The following is a 24,182-nucleotide window of genomic DNA, read 5'->3' on the forward strand; positions in this document are numbered from 1 at the left end:
AACCGTTTCTAAAAGAACGGGGAAAGGGTGGAGATGAGAAAGGGATGAGGGACAATTTATGCGTTAAAAATTAGGGTAAGAAGCGCAAGAAGGAAAACACTTGAAAGGAAGGAAGTCCAGGCAGAAATTATTTGTGTCGGCCTTCAGAGAGTAGAGGATTTTAGAAGGGGGAAGATGCCTACAAAGGAAAGGATAAAGGAAGTTAGATCTGGAGGAAAAATAAATAAATGAATGAATAAATAAATTCTTCTTTAATATTTATATTTTTGCACCTTGGCTGATGTCTGTATCTATCAATATATTTTGATGTCCTGAAAATCCTGGCAGCTGGGGGTCATAGTTCACCCTGCTGAAAACCTTCAAGAGATATTTCAAATGCAGCGGTTGCTGGTCACCATTAGTCCTGTATCACCCACTAAAATGTGCCATCTCTTCTCAAAAATGCAGCATAACTCAACCTCTTTTGCCCTTACTTCATCCTTGGTCTTACCTTTGTAGTACTGGTACTGGAATTGAATTGTCTGGACACCCTGGAACTCAACAATAAAAAATAATAATAAAAAATTATCTCCTGTTTCGAAGTAATTTTTCTTCAGACACATCATTCTGAGCCTGTGTTGTGATTTTGTATATCTGATTGATACTTATCAATCTTCTCTAACACTGACAGGCAACTACTTTAATTCATCTTTAAGTATCTTCATAAAGTACAGCTGCTATTAGCTGTAAAGGTGAGAATAGCATTTCATTAATCTCGGACGGATATATAAATTTAACTTGCTGCAGCACAGAAGTCGTTGGAAGTTGTCTGATGATTCATTTGGGAAGAAATATATACCTTTTTACTTCATTCAATACATAACATATGATCATATATGATTAATATTTAAATTTTCAGTGGAATTGAATTTCTTGTAATCTTGAAACCTATTTCAAAATCAATAAAGATGTCCCCAACTGATCATTTTTTGTTCATTGATTTGCATAGAAGTAATGCAGAGTAGCATGTCACTTGCTACCTTTTTGATTAGCAAACTCCGTTTAAAAGTAATAAATTTAAAATAGTGGAACTGAGTAGGCTTTTTTTCCCCTTAATTCTCCTCTCCTGCATTTTATTGCAATGTGTTTAGAAAATCTGTGTCTCTCCTGATGAGAAAGTACTCTTTGACAAAAGATAATCTGCTATACGAGAAGAAACATTGTATTTGTTTGGGAGAGAAATCTGAAATGGTAGGAAATAAAAACAAGCCAAACAAATAAGAGCAGGGGAAAGTAAGAGGCAAATCTGTGAAGTGAAAGACTGCAGAAAATATTTTTTCCTCATTCTGCTATGTATAGTTTTCTTTTTTGGTAATAGCACCTAAGAAAGTAATGAAACTACCTACTTTACTTTTTGTCCTCTCCAACTTTTTGTAGAGAAAAATGATGAATGTATTACCAGCAAAAGTTAATAACATCAAAAATCAAAAGCAAGCGAGTAGGTTTGGAAAGGGAAGCCAAACAACAAAATACCTTACCTGTAACTTCAAAAATATGCGACTAGTTTTCTGATTGCTGGTAGCACATCAAGGACAAGCAGCTCTGGGAAATAGCTGTCCACAAGGACATTTGGTCAACAGCTGACCACAATGCAAGGATGTTGTACTTAATATGTACTAATCTGAGTTGCCTATTGAAAATTGGCAACTACTTGTGAAAATTTAACATTATACTTGAAGCGATATACCTCAGTGGCACAGCATATGTATTTCTGCTGGGTTGTTTTATTTTGTTTTTCTCTTAGTATTTCAGCGTATCTATAATAACTTAGGGAAGAGTCTACTACTGCTAGTTACAGTGGTGTAAATCTTTAGCTGAAGATAGCAGAGCAATTAAGATATTTACCATGTAAAACATGCTACATCAAATATTTAGTGTAAATGGCAAGTGGAAAATTCTTGGAACAGCCCTACAGATGTGGTGACCCAAGGCCTTGTCACAGAATTGCAATTTAGAATTGCAAAGGACCTGGTGTCTGTTTGGGCATGGGTTCTGTATTTCTCATGGGTTGCCTGCCACTGCTTCCACCTCTTGCACACTTTTTTATATTTGAGTTTAGTTAGGAGCAGGTTGTTCATCCATGCATGCCTCCTGCTGCTCTGGCCTAACTTCTGCATGTTGGCATGGACTGCTCTTAAGCTCATAGCAGGTGATCCTTAAGAATCAAACAGCTCTATTGGACTCCTCTTTAGTACTATATCCCATGGGATCTTTCCAAACAGATCTCTAAGATCCCTGAACAGGCTAAAGTCTGCTTTCTTCAAGTCCAGATCCTGCTGTTTGCCCTAACATCTCAGTATCATGTGGCCAAGGCTTCCCTCAACCTCCATACCCCTGGCAAGTTCTTCCCTTTTTTTTCAGTGTTGGGTCCAGCAGAGCATCTCCCCTTGTCAGCTCCTTGATCACCTCTGCAAGGACATTATTATCAGTGAACTCCAGTAGCATCTTACAGCATTGAAAGGGTAGCAGAACTTGGCCTTTAAGGACACGGTGACACATTATAGTCCATCCAAATATGTCTGGTCAAGCTCTGAGATGGAAAACATTGCTCTGAATGTCTTCCTCATATCACCAGCTATGCTACGATGATCACATTCTGAACAGTGAGACTCCAGAAGAATGTAGATTAAGCAGAGCCAGCCAGTCAATCAACACAAGGAAAATCAATCCTTTCCTGGGAGTGAAAGACACTAAGTCATTTCCCTTGGAAGCAAAGAGGGGAGGAATGAAAGCTGCTGGCTCTTTGGTTATGGTTGTCTCCCTGCGCTCCTCACAGCATGGCACAGCTGCGTGCTGTGCTGTGCACAGGATGGTACTGGTAGAAACAATCTGTCCATTACTATTTTAATGTAATCCTAAACACTGATACGCTCCAGCATTTTTTCACTATTAATGTGTAGCAGCGTTGTCCATATTTGTTATGCCATTTAAGTTAATTGTCTGCATATTTTTCTTGTAAATGACTTGCCTAAACAGTCTGTGTTACAGCATTCCGCGTTGCAGTCAGGATCAATGCTGGCAAGAATCTCTGTCGGGAAGGAAGGAGAAACAGAAACCAGATTAAAGCTTGTGAAATTGATAACAAGGACTTTGGATTTACTCTTTACTACTGAGCGTTGCCAAAGTGCCTGCAAATGTAGCAGCTGACCAGTGACATGAGAATGGCAGGGACTGAAGCTTCACGCTGAAGATTAAAGTTTCTGAGGTCATGCAGAGAAGGGAGTATAATTACGAGTTATCAAGAAAATCATAAGGCGTATCATATAAAATTGGTAGAATCAGTACTTGAGCCTTGCTGAGTTGTCATGTGCATACAAATGAATAAGGAAAGAATCTTTCCAGGCACTGCACCAGGATTAGAGGTTGGAAGGGTTCCTTGCTCCTAAAAGCATTTGTATGTTTCTTTAATTACCTCAATACACGATAAAAGCAAAATGAGGCATGGGCTGTGGGCTTCTCCTAATTTCTTTAAGTAACATATTCTGAAACATTAAACAATAAAGAATGTAATGTTCTTTCTAGGTACCATAATAATTGCACGATGCCTTTGGTTGACTAGGTACCGCAGGGAAATATATTATATGAAATCCTAAGCTGGAACTAATCATGGCCTTCAGGAATTACAAGAGTACAATTATTCCTTGAAGACATGGTGGAGAGGATGGTATGTATATACAGCAAGAGGCTCAGGTACCTTTTGCGAGTAAGCGTGTTAAAATAATTTATGCAGAAGTCAGTCTCCACTTTAAAAAACTGTTAAGGAAAAAATATATTCATGAATTTTAAAAATGTTATGTTAATGTTGCCAGACCTCCCAAGGACTTTTCCTTCTGGACAAAATGGTGGAGCACTGGCTGTAAGAGACCTTTGTTTCTAATAACATTTGTATAGTTTACCAGTTGATTTTGTAATTGTCTTTCTCAACAGATTTGTTACAGACGTGTATTTTTAATGGCATAAAGCACTCATTTGTAGTCCTGATGCTTTTTATAACATCAGACCTTTTAAATAACCCGGATTTATTTTGCTATTATTTATATAGTCATATAGATATGCATAGCACTCTCTGGGCATAAGAATACCCTATATCTAATGTGTACCAATAATTTTCAGGCACTACTTCAGGACCTCAATATAGCAAGTTCTGGACACCAGCTGAATTATATTTTCAATCTCCTCTTCCTTTAACTAAAGTGGTATTAGATAAAGGAGAGGTGGACCTGCTCTAGTGCTGGAGGATAGTGCAGAGAAAGCGAGGGTCAATTTTCTTTCAGAGAGTGGAAGATGATAGTTTTTGACAGGTACTGTCAATTTCAGCTTTTTGCAATAAAATGGGAAGTGTGTACAGCATTTTACATCTCCTAAATAGATTACCCAGCACGGACACACACACACACACACACACACACTTGTCAAAGCTAATGACATTCTTTCTGCTGAACCTGACAAATTCCAGTCCTAAATCCAAACAAGAATAAATCTTGGCCAAATGTAACATTGTGCCCACCTTCTGGGGCTACCTCTCCAGGGATCAGTGAAATTTCTCTTGTTCAGCATCCTGAGCTGTAGCAATTAGTGCTATAAACCTTGCGGAACACACTGTCGGCACCACATAGCAGTCTTGCTCCTAACAGAACGTGTTAAGTGGAGTGCACAAAGCTGACTGCATCCCAAAACCAAAGTCTTACTACAGCATTCATTCATATTAATGTTTTGTGGTTTTGGTCTATGAGTGAGCTCAGATATTTTGCTTGCCGTAAGCATGTTTCAGATCAAGTATTTTAAAAGCAGAGCTGAATGTTACCATGTTTTCTGGTTTTAAGGTTTTCCATTCATGACTAATTGGACAACAAGCTAGAGTAGTCAGCCAGAAGAAACCTTGGTAAAGTAAAACAAATGCATCTTTAAAAATTCAATTTCCAATTTGCCATCACAGTATATTAAGACTCTATATGCAATGCTAATTATAGGTATATTTCTGTGTATATTTGGCATTCCCCTAAAATATAGAGAGATGTTCCCAATGATCAGTTACATGTAGTAGTAGTGTAGTGCAGTGTGTGTCTTACCTAATTAGCCAAAACATCCAAGGAAAAAACTATGTATGTGAACCTTTGATTATTGCACTCAGATGTAGGGCTAAATATTTTAGCTGACAGCAACAGAAAAGCAGCTCTCCAGCAGTTGAGGCCTCCTGATATGCTGACTCCTGAGAAAAAAATGAGAGTGGGGCTGTAGGAAATCTAGCCTGTCCTGTCTGTCTTTCTCAAAAGTCATCTGCAATTTTATGCTTTTCTTCAGGCTTCAGGCTTGTAGTCTCTTCGGATTAAATGTAGATCCTAGCTTTTAATGAAAAGTGTCTATGGTTGTAGAAAAAAATTAAAAGTGTGAAAACTTTAAATCCAGAAACCAACAATGAAATAATGAAGAATGAGTAAGTGTTTTCAGGGAAGGAGAGGTAGGGGCTCTGACATTGTTTTAAATACTTATTTTGTTTTTCCTTTTTAGTACTATTTCTTTTATAGAAGAGAGTTCTACCCCATCTGACATTCCCCAGAAAAGGATGAAGTGGCTGATGAGGATTGAAAGTATCCTTTATAGAGAGAAAGGATCTCTGATATCTTTCACTTTTAGAAGAGTTCATGGTGCTGCTGAGATGGAAATAAAAGTTCAATATAAAATGTTCCTATCCAGAAATTATTTAGTTATATTATTGCAATTTCATGGTAAAAACAGCTGAGGGAAGGAATGTGGTGATTCTTAATGTTTTACATCTCCACTGAAGGAATTTCTCAATTTAAAATGAAAGATCATTGAGAACTTTTCTCCTGCAAAATAGAGGAAAAAAATGTTAATAGCTGGAGGAAACAGAGCTTTACATTTACAGACATAAAAAGAACAGCAACAACAGCAACAAAATCACAGAAGATGTTTTTTAAGCATGGTAACTGTTAGGAAACTTAGAGTTATTCTCTTCTCTCCTTCTGCCTACCAGTTTCTCATTTTGGTAATCCTTTTTAAATTTAATTTTATTTTTTTACTTTTTTCTTATTTTTTTGGAAGCAAAGAGTCAAATCTCTGGGAAGTCTAATAGCATGGTTTACTCCTATTTACCAGCAAGACACATCTATGTTATATGTTTAGCAGTTCATGTTAAAGCTAAAAGGAAAAACAAGAAAAAAAAAATGCGCTTTTTGCCCTTCTTTGTTAATTAAGTGTAATCAGGCCAATTGTGCTTGGCTGTGGTATAAGCCATATGCTGTCAAGCGTTATGAGACTGGCTAAAGTGGTGGGGAATGAGAGGACTATGAAGTGAGATTGAGCCTGGACAAGTTGGAGGAAAACTGTTTTCCCAAAGTCCTTAAATGTTTGTCTTTTTTTGATTTCACACACAGAATTTCTAGGTTGGAAGAGACCTCAAGGTCATCGAGTCCAACCTTCAACCTAACGCTAACAGCCCTCCACTAAACCATATCCCTAAGCTCTACATCTAAACGTCTTTTGAAGACTTCCAGGGATGGTGACTCCACCACTTCCCTGGGCAGCCTGTTCCAGTGCCTCACAACCCTTTCAGTGAAGAAGTTCTTCCTAACATCTAGCCTAAAACTCCCCTGGCTCAACTTAAACCCATTCCCCCTCGTCCTGTCACCAGGCACGTGGGAGAACAGGCCAACCCCCACCTCGCTACAGCCTCCCTTGAGGTACCTAAAAAGAGCGATAAGGTCGCCCCTGAGCCTCCTCTTCTCCAGGCTGAACAAGCCCAGCTCCCTCAGCCGCTCCTCGTAGGACTTGTTCTCCAGGCCCCTCACCAGCTTCGTCGCCCTTCTCTGCACCCGCTCAAGCACCTCGGTGTCCTTCTTGTAGCGAGGGGCCCAAAACTGAACACAGTACTCGAGGTGCGGCCTCACCAGAGCTGAGTACAGGGGGACGATCACCTCCCTAGCCTTGCTGGTCACGCTGTTCCTGATACAAGCCAGGATGCCGTTGGCCTTCTTGGCCACCTGAGCACACTGCTGGCTCATATTCAGCCGACTGTCCACCATCACTCCCAGGTCCTTCTCTGCCTGGCAGCTTTCCAACCATTCCTCTCCCAGTCTGTAGCTCTGCTTGGGGTTATTGCGCCCCAGGTGCAGGACCCGGCACTTGGCCTTGTTGAACTTCATGCAGTTATTTCCCAGTACTCAAATCAGTAATGGAATATTTATGCTAATTGGGAACAAATTAGGTTAAATTCCCCAAGTCAAGTCTGTTTTGCCTGCAACAATAGCTGGCAAGTGGTTTCCCTGTCTTTATTTTGACAGATGAGTTTTCTCACCCTTTTTCCTGTTTTCTCCCCTGTTCGACTGTCAGGGAGGAAGTGGAGCCAGCTGTGTGGGTGCTTGTCTGCTAGAAAGGGACAATACACCACAGCATCTGACCCAATTAGGGATGTAAGACAACTATAAATACAAACAGTAGCCAATATTTGATGAGTCTGGAAAAATTTAAGTACTGTGCTAAAATTCTTTTGGAGTATTTGAGAAGGGTTGAGATTTGGCAGGAGATTATGTTTTAGGAGGCTGCACGCATTGCTATTCTGAAATTTAGGAAGCACAGACTCTATTAGCATTTATTTAGCATCTATAATGCTGAATAAAATAGGGCCAGAAACTGATACCTCATCTTAAATCCAAATATCACAGACTTGATCATATCTAGGCTACCTAAGACTAACCTCCACTAGGTGAGAAGGAATTAAAAGGAGCCTAGTGGCACCAGTACACATCCATACTATACACTACTTAGATACAAGTGTCCTGAAAGCCCCAGGTGATACTGCTGTGACCCCAAAACATTATTATTTCAGGGGATATTTCATCTTAATGTATCTTTTTCCAAAACAGGACTAAGAAATAAACTACCATTGAAGCAACATGAGTGATTGAGTTTATAGTGCTTGGTTTCATTTTACATCCCTCTCTTTTTGAGCAATATAGATGCTCAAATAGATGTAACCTCTATAGGTTCTACAGTTACTGTTTGGAGCCAGAACTTTACAAGTTTCAGCAGGAAGCAGTTATTAGATCTGAATTTTACATAACAATGTGGGATAGAAGATACAGCAGCAGTAGGCGCATTCATTATAATCAATTTCTGTAATTAAATTTGGGTTGTTAAGACATAAATCTGCATGGGTTAAGAAGAATACAGATGTTGTAGCTGGGTTTTTACCAAGTTGAATGCCTGTAGGCGCAGCTGGGCCACAAATCTTTGCTGTCCTCAGACACGACTTTCCAAACACTTGCTCTGCACTTCACGTAGGACTCCACAGTCCTACATAAGGGTCTAAACCTGATGCTTGCTTTCATTTGCTAGCACCTTGTACATAAAGAAATTGCGAAGATGAAGGGGAAACTGAGATTTTCCCAGCTGTAACTGGCAGCCCATATGAATCAGGACAGCAAGGCTCAAGCCTCCTGACCTACCTGAACCCCTTACTAGACTACTAGGGGATGACTCAGATTTTCAACTGCCTGACATCAAGTTTCTGATGCGAGACTGATCACTATCCAGGCCAAAATATCTGTGTTCTCTGGAGACACCAGAAAAGAGTAAGCCCACACAACTACTCCAAGACCCTTTGTGGGGCCCCTTGCTCTTTTAGCAGTTCCTGAAGACGTGCGGCAGAGCACACACTCTTTCCCAGAGTGGAGCTGGATTTCCTTAGCTCTGTTCCATAAAGTTGCATTATTAGTATGCTTTCCTTGAGTTAGGAGCTGCCCAACATCTTTATTGTACTATGGATATTAAGTTGGTTCCTAGTTTTCACCAGCCCTCCAGATTTCACGGTGCCTCATCTGATTGATACAGTACTGCTGGTCAGGTGTGTTCACTGAGAGGATCTGTGTTTTTGCTTAAAAGGATCATGTATTTGTTCTCTTTTCACAAGCTAGAATTAGGAAGATTAAAAAAAAAATAATAATCTGACTGAGCAGAACTGAAAGGTAGAGCTGGAATTTTGTATGACCATCACTTTAGGATTAGCTATTATTAGGATTAGCTGACTATTATTAGTTAGCTATTAGTTTCACTTTTATCTTTCTATGTACACTCCTGCAAAAATTTAAACCAATAATAAATAATAATAATGATTGATAATGATAATGAACAGCATCGTTCCCCTCCCTCATTGGGAAATTTGAAGTGCTGGGGTAAAAAATTATCAGAAATATGGCTTTCAGCCAGACCTCCGCTTGCTTATCAGTCTATTCAAAGATTGCACAACGTGTTACTTGTATGTTTTATTAGCAAAAATCAGCATTGCTGTCAGCTCATGACTCCACCTCCAGTCTTACTCAATGCTGTGGTTCAGATGATCAAATTGAGCCTCATCTGGAGGATGAATCAGAAAGGAGTTTGTGGATTTGCATGTCCTATGGCTGCGAGTCCAGCTGGGGGTGGGTCTTACAGGGAATTGAAACTTACTTGAAAGAAGTCAGTGTTGGGCTTTTCCCTAGCTTTAGCTGCTCCATTCTGACAAGGATGTCTGGGGTTGGAGGATGGAGGGGAGGCAGCAGGTACAGGACAGATGCTGCCTCCAGTACCCCATTTTCCTCTCAGGGTTACAACAATCAACCAGAGGCGGCTGGAAAACCCCAGCAGCTGATGACATCTGGAGAGGAGGAAGGGCACCAAGCATCAGCCTACCATCAGCAGCAAGAGCAGCAGTAAGTAGAAAGGAGCCTAGGTGAGATTTACTAGGCGAGATCACTTTGCTCAAGGTACACACCTGTAAATGTAGGAATACTTTACAGAGATCCTGTGAAAGGGATTGGGCACAAAAGCAGCATGTTCTCCTGCACTTGGAGAAGCCTACCTACCAGCACTGCTTCCTAAATGGCACCTGAGGTCTTCCAACAGGTTTTGTGACAGTGTGGCTCACACCTGGGGCTGCTTATATGCAATGTGTGCGGACAGCATCAGTGCTACGTGTGATAGCAGCAGCCAGTTCTGTGCGTTTGGTATTGCTGTACATGGCATCTGCTTCTTGGCATCGCTTTCTAACCAGAATTCCAAATCCGGTCCTACCTCCCTGTTTTTCTCTCTACTAATATTTCATCCTGGGAAGTGCAAAAATACTTCCTTTGGCTGCAGAGACGGATGTCGGCTGCGTTCCAGCACTGATCTGAATGCAATCCAGGACATGGAACAGCTTCTAACGACTTCATACTGACAGAAGTAAAACCAAAGCTTCAGCCCTGAATTTCATTTTAAGTTTTACCGGGATCTATGCCCTGTCCACCTCTGGTTTTCTAGTGACAAGCTTAGATACCTTATAAGCTCTAACGTGCAAAAATAGTGCAAAACAAAAATTGTCAGTAGCAGGTGTGCATTTTGTGCACATGCCTAGCTGACCAAAACTAATTGTTAAAAGTTTTTTTTTTCACCATTTTTTTCTGAGCTGCTAGTAATAATGCATGTAATGTTGTTGTTATTGTGCACTGAGTTTGCTTACCTTGCTTTTTCTCCCCCATCTTTCATAATGCAGCTGATGGAAACTGGTTTCACTATCTAAAGGCTGTTTCAGTTTCCTTTCCTTGAAGAAGGAGGAGCCAGGCTGTGCGAGATTTGGCAGACTGCTGGTCATGCGCAGCAATCAGCAGCTTGCCACTGTAACCCGTGAATGACTCTACTAGGTAGTAATAATACATGGACTATTAAGAGCTGGGCTGCTTGGAAATCCTCAAGCACTTTAACAACTCACCTTCAGGAAAGCAAACAGCCATTCTCAAGTTATTCTATGTTTATTTCCTGACACTTCCAAACATGAAGGACCCTCTGCCTTGCCTTCATGCATACTGGCATATATCCACATCACAGTGAAGGCAGCTCAGGTACTTGTCCTATGTGCAATGTTTTGCTTTTTTTGTTGTTGTTGTTTGTTTTTTTTTTCTTGGGGGTGAGCAGCAGGAGTTTTCCCATGGGTGTAGCTGTCTTTGCCCAAGGCTTGGTACAACCCCCTAGTTAAAGTTAAGTAGATACTTAATCAGTTGGTTCGCCTGAGTTCCCTGCAAAATTTACAGCAAGATTAAATATATCCACAAAGATTTTGACTAGATAATGGAATCCCTATAAAACTAGCTAAGCTTTTGGGGAAGAATAATTAAAAGTCCTGTTTCATGTTTATATGATACTTGCAGAGGGAAAGCTGGTACACATCTACTACAAGGGCTTCACACAATATTTTTCACTATGTGAGATGAAAGATTCTCTCTGCACATCTTAATAAAGCAGTAATGGTGAATTATTTTCTAAACCAGGAGTATACAAATTAAAGTCTGCAATATTATGAAGTTAATGAGAAAGAGGAATGAACGAGAGGCTGGGTCAAAGAGGAACCATGTAATATGAGTGGGAAACAAACACTCAAAGAAGTGAACGAGATTGGGGTTTCTTCACTACCCTTGGGGAGAAGAGCACGAAAGCTGGTGAAGAGACTAGAAACACAAGTTATGAGGAGAAGATGAGTGAACTTTAGTCTGGAAAAAAGGAGTCTGAAGGGAGACATCATCACTCTCTTCAACAACCTGGTAGGAGGTTGCAGCAAGGAGGGTGTTGGTCTCTTTGCTGAGGTCTCAGGTGACAAGTGATGGGACATTAGGAAACGGTCTCAAGTTGTCCCAGGGGAGGTTTAAACTGGGCATCAGGAAGAATTTCTTCATGGAGCAGGTGGTCAAGCATTGGAATGCGCTGCCCAGGGAAGTGGTGAAGTCTCCATCCTTGGAGGTATTTAAGAAGTGTGTGGATAGAGCACTGAGGGACACATTTAGTGATAGGACTTGGTGGGTCAGGCAGATGGTTGGACTTGAGGATCTTGATGGTCTTTTCCAACTTGTATTATTCAATGATTCTGTGAATGAGATGAAGACAATTAAAATGGGATTTCTTTAACTAACCCAGATGAAAGTGGTAGAAAGTATCTGAAATGCTGAAGCAGGCAGGAGGAGTCTTCTATTCTTAAAACTATTACATCTGTTGATAAATATTTGCTCTGTTATTTCAAGTTATGTTTCAAGCCAGCTCTCATATTAAAATATCCTTCCAGAGGTGGCAAAGCTAACTCAGCTTTTTGTCTCTGGGTCCCTTTGGACATGGTCCTTCAAACTAAAATACTAGCACACCCTCAGAATAGTCCAGGTTTTTAGGCTCAGGGTTAACAAAGAGTTGAACAGAGAAGTTTGACAGTTAATGTCAAAGGGTGGCAGCAGAATTAAAAAACCTACAGACAAGCATTAGTTAAGAAGGCTTTCTGGTATATGTGTAGCAAAGGAAACAAGAGGGGCCCAAGAAGGATGCCTCTGTGCCAAGAAGTGGCTCCGTTCCAGTCAGTGTGCTGCTTACTATTTTCCAGAAACAGACAAGATCTGGTCTTGATGCCAACAAAGCAGGAGTCTGAGCCTCTGTTGAAGCCTGTGTGCGAGTAGGGGGTGTGTGTATGTAGTTTCCATGCAAAGTCTCAGCCTGTGCTTCAGAGCAATTGGAAGTGGGGAAACACCTCAGCAGCATCTCAGTGTGGGATCAGGTGATGGTTATGTAGACTGGACACATGAAATATGTGTGAGATGTGACATGTTAAAGCCTCACCCACCAGCCGAATCAAAGTTTACTCTTTCCCCAAAAAAGTGCAAGTTGGGCAACTGGTATTAGATGGTAATTTGTCTCTTACTTTGGAAAAGCTCTTATATGATATGTTGAGGCTGCGAAGTGATTATAAAGTGGTTCTAATTAAGTTACAAAAAATACTTGTTCAAATGCAAAATTGAAATGAAACTTCACACATCGCCCCCCTCCAGTTCTGTACAAGATGTGGTTTCAGGCTATGAAGAAAAAACACCAGGATGACAAGTGCTTGAAACTGCTTATAATAATAAGCTTGCATTTAAGTTACTTCACTTTGTCTGCTAAGTGCCATGAAATTAACTTGTAGAAAGTGAATTCCCAAATTGCCCCTGTTCATATCTATTCAGAAACAAAAGTCTGTACAGAAGAAAAGGTGGAGGAAAGTGGGGAAATTAGAAGCTGAACTATTGCTGGTGTCTGAAAAAGAAAAAGGTTGTGATAGTCCCTGCCCCCATTCAGCAACAGCAGCCTGTCCATGGTGTCTTTAAACCTGGCAAGAATTATATTGGTCCTGGCAAAATACATTTAAAAAAAATCAAATTCAAAGTAATAAAATGTGAAGATATATTGTCACACAGCTGGTAATAGTCCTTTATTGTCCAGTGTGAAAGGAGAGCAGTTACTAGAATGCTTGACTTGAGAAATGTTATTCTTTGACTGCAGGAGCCAAATCCATCAGGGCTTTCTTTCCTTCCTTTTCCAATCTTCATCCTGAATTAAAAAGAAAATCTATAGTGTTGTAGCACCTCTTAATCTTTTGCTGATAGAGTGTCCTTAGCAGTTCTTAGGAAAATTATTTTGTTTCACAATCTGAAATTTCTTCTTTTTAATAACTCTGAATTGGCCTATTAAACTGGCTTCTTCTCTAAATGCTTCCTTTGTCCACTGGTGGTACTGGTGTATGTGTAATCTGAATTACAGACAATTTGTTTAGAGTTGACTGCGGTATTTGCTGCACGGGACAAAATCTCCCAGCTCTGTATCTTTCAGGGTGATGTACTAATCTTTGCAGCACGGTGGGGCGATTCAGAGATGCCTGGCTTTGGTGTTGTCAGTAGCCAGCCCTACCTCCAGTCAAGCGTTCAGTGGCTGAGTCTAAGTAGGAGGATAGCTATGCAGTAAGATTTGGGGACTGCTGGGTTCTTCCTAAGGGTTGTGTGTGTCCTAGCTCTGCATTAGAAGACTACCTAGGAAGATCTTGATTCGCGTGAGGTTGGATTTGTTCTCTTGATGCATAGCTTGATGAGGAGCTATGTTTAAGAAAAATAGCACATGGGCAGGGGGCAATGAAAGGACACCAGTACTTTGGTAGAGCGGGAGTGGAGGAGAAGCATATTGTTGGAAAGAAAGTGGTGGAAGTGGAGGTGAAAACATGCCACTAGCTTAGGTCTCAATCTTCATGTGGTAGTCTGACCTGCTCAGCTCGCAACACACAAACACCTCTGTGGGGCTTAGCTCAGCTCAGCACTGATGCTGCCAAGCCCAGTGCCTGGCCTGTCTCAATATAAATGCTCTCTGCTGTTGATTTCCAGGTGCTCCAGCTGACTCTGGCACACTCGAACACTCGACACATCCCTGGCACTGTGCTGCACTAAGGCAAATGAATTATTTGGGGACAGCATAAATACAAGTGTGTCTGACAGCAGGGATTTCATGGACTTTATTGAGTCTAGTGTTTGATTTACTGTTTATTTGGGTTGGAAAAGATTTTCAGGATCCCCAAATCCAATCATCAACCTACTGAATCCCATCACTAAATCATGTCCCTTAGTGCCATGTCCATACATCTCTTAAATACCTCCAGGGATGGGCACTCCACCACTTCCCCAAGCAGCCTGTTCCAATGCTTGACCACCTTTTCTGTGAAGAAATTCTTCATAATTTCCAATTTAAATCTCCCCTTGTGGACCTGCCATTCTTCCTGTGGTGCTATCACACACCAAGTGCAAAGCAAACTGCTGAGTCTTAGCTAGGAAATTCAGTTCTGAGTTTCGGTTTTACTCTTTGGACCTGATTTTAACTTTAGGAAGTTCTCTAGCAGCTTCTGAGAGTTGAGATTTGAGTGCGGGGCTGTTGCTTTACTACTTGTTTCTGACTCAAACTTTCTCCCGGGCCTGTCTCTGCTGCTGTTTTCCTTCTCACTCGTTCCCAGTGCAAGTTCACGTCTCCAGAATTTAACTCTTTGTTTTATCCTTAGGCCTCAACTATAGCAAAAATGTTGTTTTAATGAAAGCTTTAGCTAAACGGAGGGACCAGATACAGAAGTGAGTTATCTTAGCTTAATAACCTTCCAGACATCAGCTGAACTGTGGTAATTAAGTGCACTCCTAGCCTGTGGCAAGTACAGGACAAAACCCATGAACATAGATTTTCAGTGGTAAACATTTTCTGCTAAAAGCAGTTTATTTTCGGTCTCTCATGTTAAGAAAGCTAGGATGACTCAGGCAGTGTATAATGTTAAGCCCCAGTAATTCACTTTTGTGTCTGAGCTGCAAACTGGTAAGATAGTGCTGCTCATACAGATGGAAAGCCAAAGTCCCAAGCCTCCAAGCAAGATTTGTACATATGGGTGCAAAGTGTATTGCACGACTGAGGTCAAATGCTAGGGCTGTCGGTTATCATTAGCTTGTGCACTGCAACATACAGGTACCTACAGGACAGTTGTCTGCTCATTGAGGTTTGGAGTCTTGTAGTGGCAGCTTTTGTGGTGTTTAGCAGCATATGGGCTGCTCCATCAGGCATAGGAGCCTCAGTGAAAATAATATTTTGTGGTGGTGTTGACTTGACTATTCTCAAACAACTACTGGTAACTGGATGCAAAGTTCAGCACAGTGTGTCTTTGAAGAAGATTTTATGATTGTCCTTGGCAGTTTGCTCCTTTTCTTCTTTTCTTCTCTTAAAGTCAGCCAGTCTTAACGTATTGTTTAATGCAGTATTTCATTTGTATCTTGAGCCTTAAGCTTATATATTAAGCACATTTACTATAAAAAAAGGAAAAGGTATGCACGCATATACCCACAGTCATGCACATAAATGTGTGCAAGTACATGTCTACATGCCTGTGTACTTTTCCTTTGTGCTTCTTTTTTCATTGATTACTGAGTAGAAATGAACCTTTTCCTTTCAGTGGTTCATATGCAGATGTATTTGGAGCCCCACGAGGGTTCCCTTCAGTCCTTCCTCTATACTAAACCTTCCTTTTTTTTTTTTTTTTTTTTTTTTTCACCAAGCTTTAGTCGTTTGTGTTGCTCTCCCCTGCACGCTCCTTGGTTTCTGGCTCTTATTGAATGCAGACAGCACATTGCTTAGCAGAGCGAAATATTTAGCTTTCAGCTTTGTGGCATTCATGTACTGATGCACCAGCAATATAAAACACAGTGGAACTGGAAATAGTTTATAACAGCCATTACTTTTGTAACTCTTTAAACTATTTCACACTTCATTTGGAAGGCTCCCCAGTGGTAGCTGGCTGGAGTGGGCTCGAGGAAAAACTGAAGGGCACAGCTCTGCAAAAAACATTATTGGTGAACAGCAGTTCTCATGTGTTTATTCAACTTCAGAAATAATCTTTGTATACAAACCTAGAAGAAAGTAGCGCAAAGGCTATGCCCTGAAAACATTGAAGGCTAGTCCTTGAGTAGCGTGAGTTAAATGTGTCAAGTCGCCCACAGGCTTACAAATTTAAGATTGCAGACATGGTTGCTGCTCAGTGTTGCTGATAGTTCAAACTGTAAGCTATCTTTGCAGATTTTCTGTGAGGGTATTGTACGTTTCTCCTGATTGAAAGATTTTTCTATCTATTTGTATATATTGCTTTATAGATATTAATCTTATTATTATTGAGATATTTGATGTCTATGTGTTTGAAAACTCATATGAGGTTGCTTTTTGAGTTTTATTCCAATACAGATGCATTCTCTTATTGGGTTATAACTTTTTCACAATAGTTAATATTTGCTCAGTCTAAGTAATTAGGCAATACATTCCCCTTTTTTGTGGGAAAAAAATAACCAAAAAAGTCTTATCAAGATTAATATGACTTATAAAGGTAGAATAGGGTTTGTTTCTCTTTTATGAAGAGCTATAGCCTGGTAAGATGTTCTTCCCACTCCCAGTGACTTCCATATTCGTATTTATAAATCAACCATACCTCAAAGATAGATTTAAGTCATAGAACAATAAGAATCATTATTAGGGAACCTGAAAAGTAAAATTCTCTGTAATCTTTTCAACTTCACTTCATGTATTGGTATAAAGTACAAAAAGTCTGCACACTGCTGGTAGCTTAAAGTCTTCACATTTCCTTAATTGCTATCCAGGTAAGTAGGATAATTTACTCCAGACTTAAAGCTGCAGTGGCAACTCAGAAACTGCCTGAAATATTAAATTGAGAGGCTGTAGCATTTTCTGTAGGCTTTACTGGATCAGAGGTTCTGTCTGGACAAAGTACTAATTTGCAGTATCCCACAAACTGGCTAAAACATGAATTGAAAGCTTCTGGTGGATTTTTTACTTTATTTCCTTAAAAATATAAATAAAAATAAAATAAAAAAAAAATAAAATAAAAATCAAGAAAATGAGAGACAGTCGGTGTGGATATGAATTTTAGCTTTAGAACCAGTAGGCAGGTAGAGTCTATTGGGCAGCAGCTCATCTGGTTCCTCCTGTGGCTGCAGATTTGAAAAGCAAGGATGGGTTCAATCCCTGGCTTTCACCTATCCCACGGGAATCTTACTGTATGTTTGCTCTTCCTTCTCCCAGTCCCAATACCCCATGTTATACTCTGACATGTCTATCTTTCCAGAGAGACCAAGGTGAGCACTATCAAAATAGATAAGCTCACCAATGCTTATATACATGTATATACATATATATATATATTACTTTGGCCAAAAATAGAGCATGTTGTATAAATACTAGGTAAAAGAAAACCCAAAGTATCCTGTTCTCCTTTTTATTCCTGAACCAGAGATTTTAAATCCTCATTTTATTTTAACTTTGCTTTTATTTCAATAACATAGAAACCAAACCAGGTTTTAAACAAGCACTCTTTAACCACAGTGACTCTTACTCTTCGGAAAACAAAGCTGGGCTGTCTCTAGGTAGGTCTAGTTTCCTGTCACTGGTCTCACTTCTACCCCTTTAAAGAACTGATTGATCTTTGTTATATTTCATGTGCCATCCTTCTGAACTCCTGGATAACGGCCATGGGCAGATATCAGGAGAGTGGCCCCACCTTGGCCTCCTCCAGCCAAAAAGCAAAAGCAGATAAAGAAAATGATTCATGGCACAAAGGCTATCGTGTCATAAAGCCTAGAGCTGATATCATGGTTCTTAAACATGTGCAGATACACAGAGCTCCTCGTTGTCTTTTTAATTGAATTCCTAATTTAGAAAAAAAAATGTCATCAAGGTACATCTAATGATATAAAAACTCTTCTGCCCCTTATGCTACAAATCAGTGGGATGTCTTAGATGCAACAATGTTTTTTGAGGGGGAGAAGTATATAGTCTTGCAACTTAACCATTCCAGCCATATTTTTTTTTCACTGACAAACAGATGGCAGTGTAAAAAGTATGCAATATTTTTTTTTTGTATGAATTTGAGAGAAATATGATATTAATACCTGAAAAAGCCAAGAAAAAAATAATACTTATTGACACTGACCAGCTGTACAGCAGCTTGTTGGGGCAGTAATGAAGAACATTATGCTAAAGCATGCAAAGGAAGATAGGTTGTCAAAACTTCCTTTAAGTAATAGTTGAAATTGTGCAATGATGCTGGAAGGGCAATGCTGCTACCTTGCTCCTGCCTCTGAAGGCCTGGGGTTTGGTGGAGAGGTGAGGAACAGTCTCACTGGGTGCCAGAGGAAGCAGGCAGGCAGGGAAAGGTCCACATTAAAATGACACTATTAAAGCTTACAGCTCTGTCTTTGCTAGTTTAATCTCACAAATTAATCCACATCCTCCTAGAACAAGTCTTCAAAGAGAAAGAGGTAATTGGATATAAATGCTTTCCTTCCCAAATGTCGAATTACAGTGATATGGCAGCAGGCGGCTTTTTGCACTTTGATCTCCTTGCATGATTTTCATTCCTCTTTTTAGCCTTTGTCTCAGACCTCCTTCTCTCATTACTTTTCCACAGCCAACCGAGCTCTCTCTCCTTCCTAGCTTGTCCTCTAGCCCTTTCTTCTTTCAAGGGGCACAGTTTTCATCTCTCATTAGTCTTTGTTTTCTGCTCTTCTCCTTCTGCCTTCCCAAAGATAACATCAAATAAAATACCAGTGCCCACATGTGCATCTAAAGCTGTGCCGAACGCTGCAGAGATGTGAGCACACTCTGATACGTGAAGCCAACCTCTGCTCAGTGCACGGCTGGTGAACCTGCACCCCTGTGGCTTTGCTTTTGCTGAGGTGGAGTGCAGGCAGTGCAAACTCCTACCCACACAGTATACCTTGTAGATTAAAAACCTTTGTTTCCTCCGAGTGAAACTGACATGTTTTCATCACTCATTTGATCACCTCCAGTCTCTAATACACTCCGCGCCCTGTTCTGTTTCTTTGCTGTCACGCTAGATTGATAGCTCTTTGAGACAGCAACTGTGTTTTGAATTCAGCCTAACAAAACAGGGCCTCAGCCCTTATTCAGTGTGTCGGACCTGAGGCGTGACAGCAAAATAAATATGCCTGAGGAATTCCTGGTTCTGGAGAAACACAAATCTGACAAGGAAACTGAGGCTTGGTCAGGCAGCAAGTCACCTAAGTCCATGCCAAACAATGTGCCTTTGAATTTGTGAGGAGTTGAGTGCCATCGAGGCATGGGGTGGGTCAACCAACACCGATGCTGTTCCCTATAGACAGTGTGACCTGTGCTTGAGCAAGCCGTACTGGAAAACACCAATAGCGCCGCTGGGGAAGTAGTCCTCTACGAAGAGGAACTTCTTGATTTGAGGAAGTGATTTGATTTGAAACAGCTGAGATTTGAGGTCTGCAGTCTAGAGTGAGACTTAATAAGAAACATGGAGACTGGGCTAAGAGTTTCTGAAAATATTATACTTGGTATTCACTGCCAACTGCAAATATAACTGTGTTCCTAAAATATTTACCAAAAATCCCTGAAGACCTGAATCAAAGTAAAAACTGGTTCTGATATAATGTTTTTGTTGTTGTTGTTTTTTGTTACAACAGCAGAACACTGACCTCACTGATGAAGAAAACCCCTTCCAGTCCAATTGTTTTTCTGTAGACAGGAAAAATAAGACATTGTTTTCTTTCATTCTAGTGTCAACTCGTACGTTTTGATAACCCCAGATGAAACCAGAAGAAATCAGTTGCAACAAAGTAAGTTGAGATGTCTAATGCATTATTTCTACTTGAATAAGTTTATTTTTGTGTGTGTTTTATCACCCTTGCAACTTTTATCTGCATCCTTTCAATACTTTTATGTCTGCAGCTGTAAGTATAAAGCCAGGGCTATGAGCCTTTGCCATCACCCTGTAGGCTTTTCTCAAGTTCAACTTCTCATCTGGCTAAACTGCACGCATAGTAAGGCTTCTTCGGGAACAAGTTTTTGGTAATAGCAGTGCTGTAGCTGCTCAAGCTGACTTGTACAAGACTCATCTGGAATTAACTCAACCCTGCATTTGTAAGATTGAATTTAGATTGGAGAACCCAGCTTTGAACACTCTTCAGGTTATGGGGAGGAGGAAGAAAAGTACAAGAAAGAAATATTTTTGAAAGTGCTCTCATGTGGAAGCTAAAGCAACTAGATCCATACCATCTGTTGTTTCCTGAATCCCTGCTTAAAGATTGTATATGGATCTTTTAATGAAGGTGGGAAAGATTTTAGATAGCAAAACACCTGCAGTTATATAAGGTCACTTTTGCTTGGCTTCAAGTCTTACTGGTGAAAGTAGGTAAGCAGGAACATCCTGAAGCTGTACAAGAAAGAATAGGCATGTGTTAAAAGTCTTTCATTGTCCAAAGTTACTACAAAAGAGCCATGAAAATAATTCTGTGTACAAACATGACAAAACACTGCAGTCCTGCACCCCTGGCTGTTTATTTGTGTAGAATATGACAGCTGAGGGAATGTCAGTCAGCACTCCTCAAGTTTTGAGCCCTCAAGTAAATAATGCAATTAAAACAATTCTTCTCAAACATCATGAGTTTGGCTGAAATGCTCTATGAGCAGCCTATCATGGGGTGGGATTTCCTTTGGTTGAAAGAAAATGGACTTTCCCTGAACCAAACCATAATCCTCTGGAAGGAGGAATAAAAGCAGGTCATCTTATAGGTGATTGACTCTAAGAAGATAGGTCCTGCTGCCTTAGTAAAGGTCTGTTTGACTTTGTGCAAGGTCTCAAGCATGCAGAGTGCTTCCATTTTCAATATTCACAGAAATGGGGCCTCAATGAATCCAATCCCAACCTAAGGGCTTGTTTTAAAGCTGAAATAAGAAGCTGGTGTCAGTCTTGGGACTCTTTAGAGACCTGCCCATGGACTGGCTTTATCATGTTAGAGAAGAACTGGTGCTAGCATCTGTTAGCTGTAGCCTGGCATTAGATAATACGGTTCATGTGTTTAGTACAAGTGAGTAACTGAGGTACTACTTTAAAACACAGCTCATTTTCTCATGCATTTTGTGGACTTTGATATGAAATGAATTGCCTTTTTCTCTGTCAGTTAAATCTGGGGAACAATTTAATCAACCAGCCATCCTAGAGCATAGGGCTGGCTCCACAAGTCTCCCAATGCCTCTGGCTGCATTGACTGGATTTCCAATGAATACACTGGGAGCTTGGCACCCAGCTCATCTGCAGACATAAATGCTGAAGTGTCTTAATTTGAAGCTGAATTGTGCATACCTCTTGTTTTTATTTAAGAAACAGGGTCAGGAGGAAAAAAGTACTTACCATATGGTTTTAAGTTAACAAAAATATTTGCCTCTCCATCTGATTGTTCCAGTGACTGTGTAACCTCTTGCAGGGGTGTCTGCATGCCTTCAGAAAAAGTGGGTCTGTTCCTAGATGAGTCTTCACTGTTATACGCAGCTAAAGACACTATGTGCTTTTTAGGATGGCTTCTAACTTCCACATATTTGTTTCGTTTTGCACCTGTTCAGTTGCTAAGAAAGAGCTAGATGAGCTGGAGCGCTGGAAGGAAGAGCACAGGCTAAGGCCAATTAAGTTGATTCCACAGAGACTGGGTAAGACATTTAAATCAGCTATTATGAATTGGAAAATCCGTACTTTTTGTTTTATGCAATACATATTATATATGCTCACATACCCTTTACGATATAAGACATCTTTCACTGTTTTTCTCTTATACTACTTATTAAGGAGATTTGGTGTTAACAAGGGCTGACACGAGCCTGCTGTATGCGCTCTGTGCTTTTTGATGGTCATGACAATGAAGATGTTTCTGAAGCAAAACAGCACAGAATGTCACTCAAGAAATTTGTCAACATCAGTGTAGAAAATCTATAGTTACATTTGGGAAAAAAGAGGTTGATGAGCCCTTCCGCTGGTAATATTGATTGGTTGATGTGTCAGAGGGGCTGCACATATGGCATTAGCATGCAGGTGGACAGCATATGTTGGAGACCCTCTGGTTATCCATAAAAAAAAACTCCTCTGGTTTAGGGGACAGTACACATACTTCCCTGATTTCTGGCTCCTGAAGAGGTAAAAGTGATCCCTGAAGCTTCAGGCATTTGCAGGCTACACATGCATGAGGCTCTGTATTACCAGTTTTATAAAAAGTAACTACAAGGGTAGGTAAATGAAAAACAGGAATAAAAAGCTGCATGAACTTAGGTCACACTGAATTGAGCTGATGTGTCTGATAAGATAACCAACCTTTTTTTTTTTTTTAGACAAGTGAGAGGAACTGTAGTAGATCTCTTCAACTGTAACCACTATAAAGCATTTACTATAGTGCTTTGGGACAGTTAAGGTTTTGTTTTTTTTTTGTTGTTGTTGTTTGTTTTTTTTGTGTGTGTATTTTAATTAGAAATTGAAAGAAAAAAGCCAACAACCCACCGTTAGTTTTCTATAGAGAATAGGGTTGCAGGTTGTGCTACAGCAAGGAGAAGGTTATTAGAAATGCTTTCAGGTATCAGTCTTCAGACCTATCTTGTTTTAATATCTTTCTTTAATGTCTTTGGCACAAAAGGTAGGAGCAAGCTGATGAAACTTGCTGACAAGACAAAAGTTGAAAACATCGTTCTTATAGAACATGATGAGGATATAGAGCAGCAAAGTGGGATGACCTTGAGGGCCTGCATTAGTAGAAATGGGGCAAAATTCATTATGACAAAATGAATGATTATAATGATGCCTTTATTAGTTTTATAAATGTAGAGCTCCTCTTCCTTCTTTTGGCTGTTGTAAGGGTTTTGGGGGTGTACACTGCAGGTTATTGTCTGCCTTGACCTCCTGGGAATGAAGCTGGTAAGCCATGCTACCCAAGATCAGTCTGGGGTGGCTTTGTGCACATAAAAATTGATACCAGGTGGGAGATTTCAGATTCAGAAATCTGAACTGTCTTTAGCCCAGATTTGTTTCTGGAGTCAAGGTGATGCTGGTTCCAGTTCCAGCCTGAGTCCCAGCTGTTGGCAGTGGTGATCCTACCTCTGCAAGTTGGTGTCAGGCCTTGTGTTTCCCCTCCCACATGCAGTCGTGTGGCCAGACGTAGTCTTGGTGAGTTCATGTGTACTAGCTGCTTCCTACCTGTGAGGAAGTCCTAGAAGATATGCTTGTGCCCCAAGAGGATCACAAAGTTTATTGCTGAAGAAAGTGAGATCTGAAAAACAGAAAGTTGGTGTGTGGTGTCTGCTCAGGAAGTGTGCAGGCTGGCTGCGTGGCTGGGGACGTGGTGGGAAGCCTGCAGTGGATGTGGGGGGCCTTAACTTCCCTCTGATCTCACTGCATTTAAAAACTTCCCAAGGAAAGAAGTGAATTTAAAAAAATAAAGAAAAAAAAAAAAGATGAAAAAAAAAAAAGCAAAAAAAAAAAAAGCTTCTGAGAGAATTCAAGGAGGTTATATGAACTCTTCAGTCTCCATCTAGCTGCCACTTAGAAAGACCCCTGGAGACCGAGACACATGCGCTATGTTCAGTGTTTCTGCAAAGAGGAAAGGTGCAAAGATTATTAGATCTTAGCATTCCCAGAGGAACAAATTTGGAACAGAAGAGAGCTCAAGGAGGGAGAAAAAAAATCTAGCATCTCTAATTTCACAACTGTATGTACTCATTAAGGTAAAAAAAGTATCCAATGTTATTTTCTCAGAATGAGTTTAAGAGACTACCCATGTAGTCCAAATCACCAGAGAATTCTTGAAGTTTCTTTACACTTGTGCTTTCCATAGGGAAATAAGTATTCTGGATTTCAACTCTGCAGTATTTGACTGGCAAACTTTCAGGTACCGTGGAGGGATGAGAGCAATGAATGATGCAAGTGCCACCCTCCTCCATAAGCA

The 24,182-nt window shown here is 40.3% G+C and overlaps 1 protein-coding gene across 2 annotated transcripts in view; it reads left to right on the top strand.

Annotated features, from left to right (window-relative positions):
* Nucleotides 1-9,561: 9,561 nt before the first annotated feature.
* Nucleotides 9,562-24,182, top strand: part of EPSTI1 (epithelial stromal interaction 1) — a gene marked incomplete at its 5' end in the record, with an annotated part of 49,863 nt that continues 35,242 nt past the window's right edge. For both annotated transcript variants that reach the window (XM_082764712.1, XM_082764713.1), the window contains 3 exons: nt 9,562-9,746; nt 19,981-20,039; nt 21,823-21,906. In XM_082764712.1, the coding sequence (XP_082620838.1) occupies nt 9,562-9,746; nt 19,981-20,039; nt 21,823-21,906 (328 nt within the window). The remainder of the gene's footprint in view (nt 9,747-19,980; nt 20,040-21,822; nt 21,907-24,182) is intronic.

Source organism: Aythya marila, assembly GCF_965140915.1.
Source record: "Aythya marila genome assembly, chromosome: 1".
NCBI lineage: Eukaryota > Metazoa > Chordata > Aves > Anseriformes > Anatidae > Aythya > Aythya marila.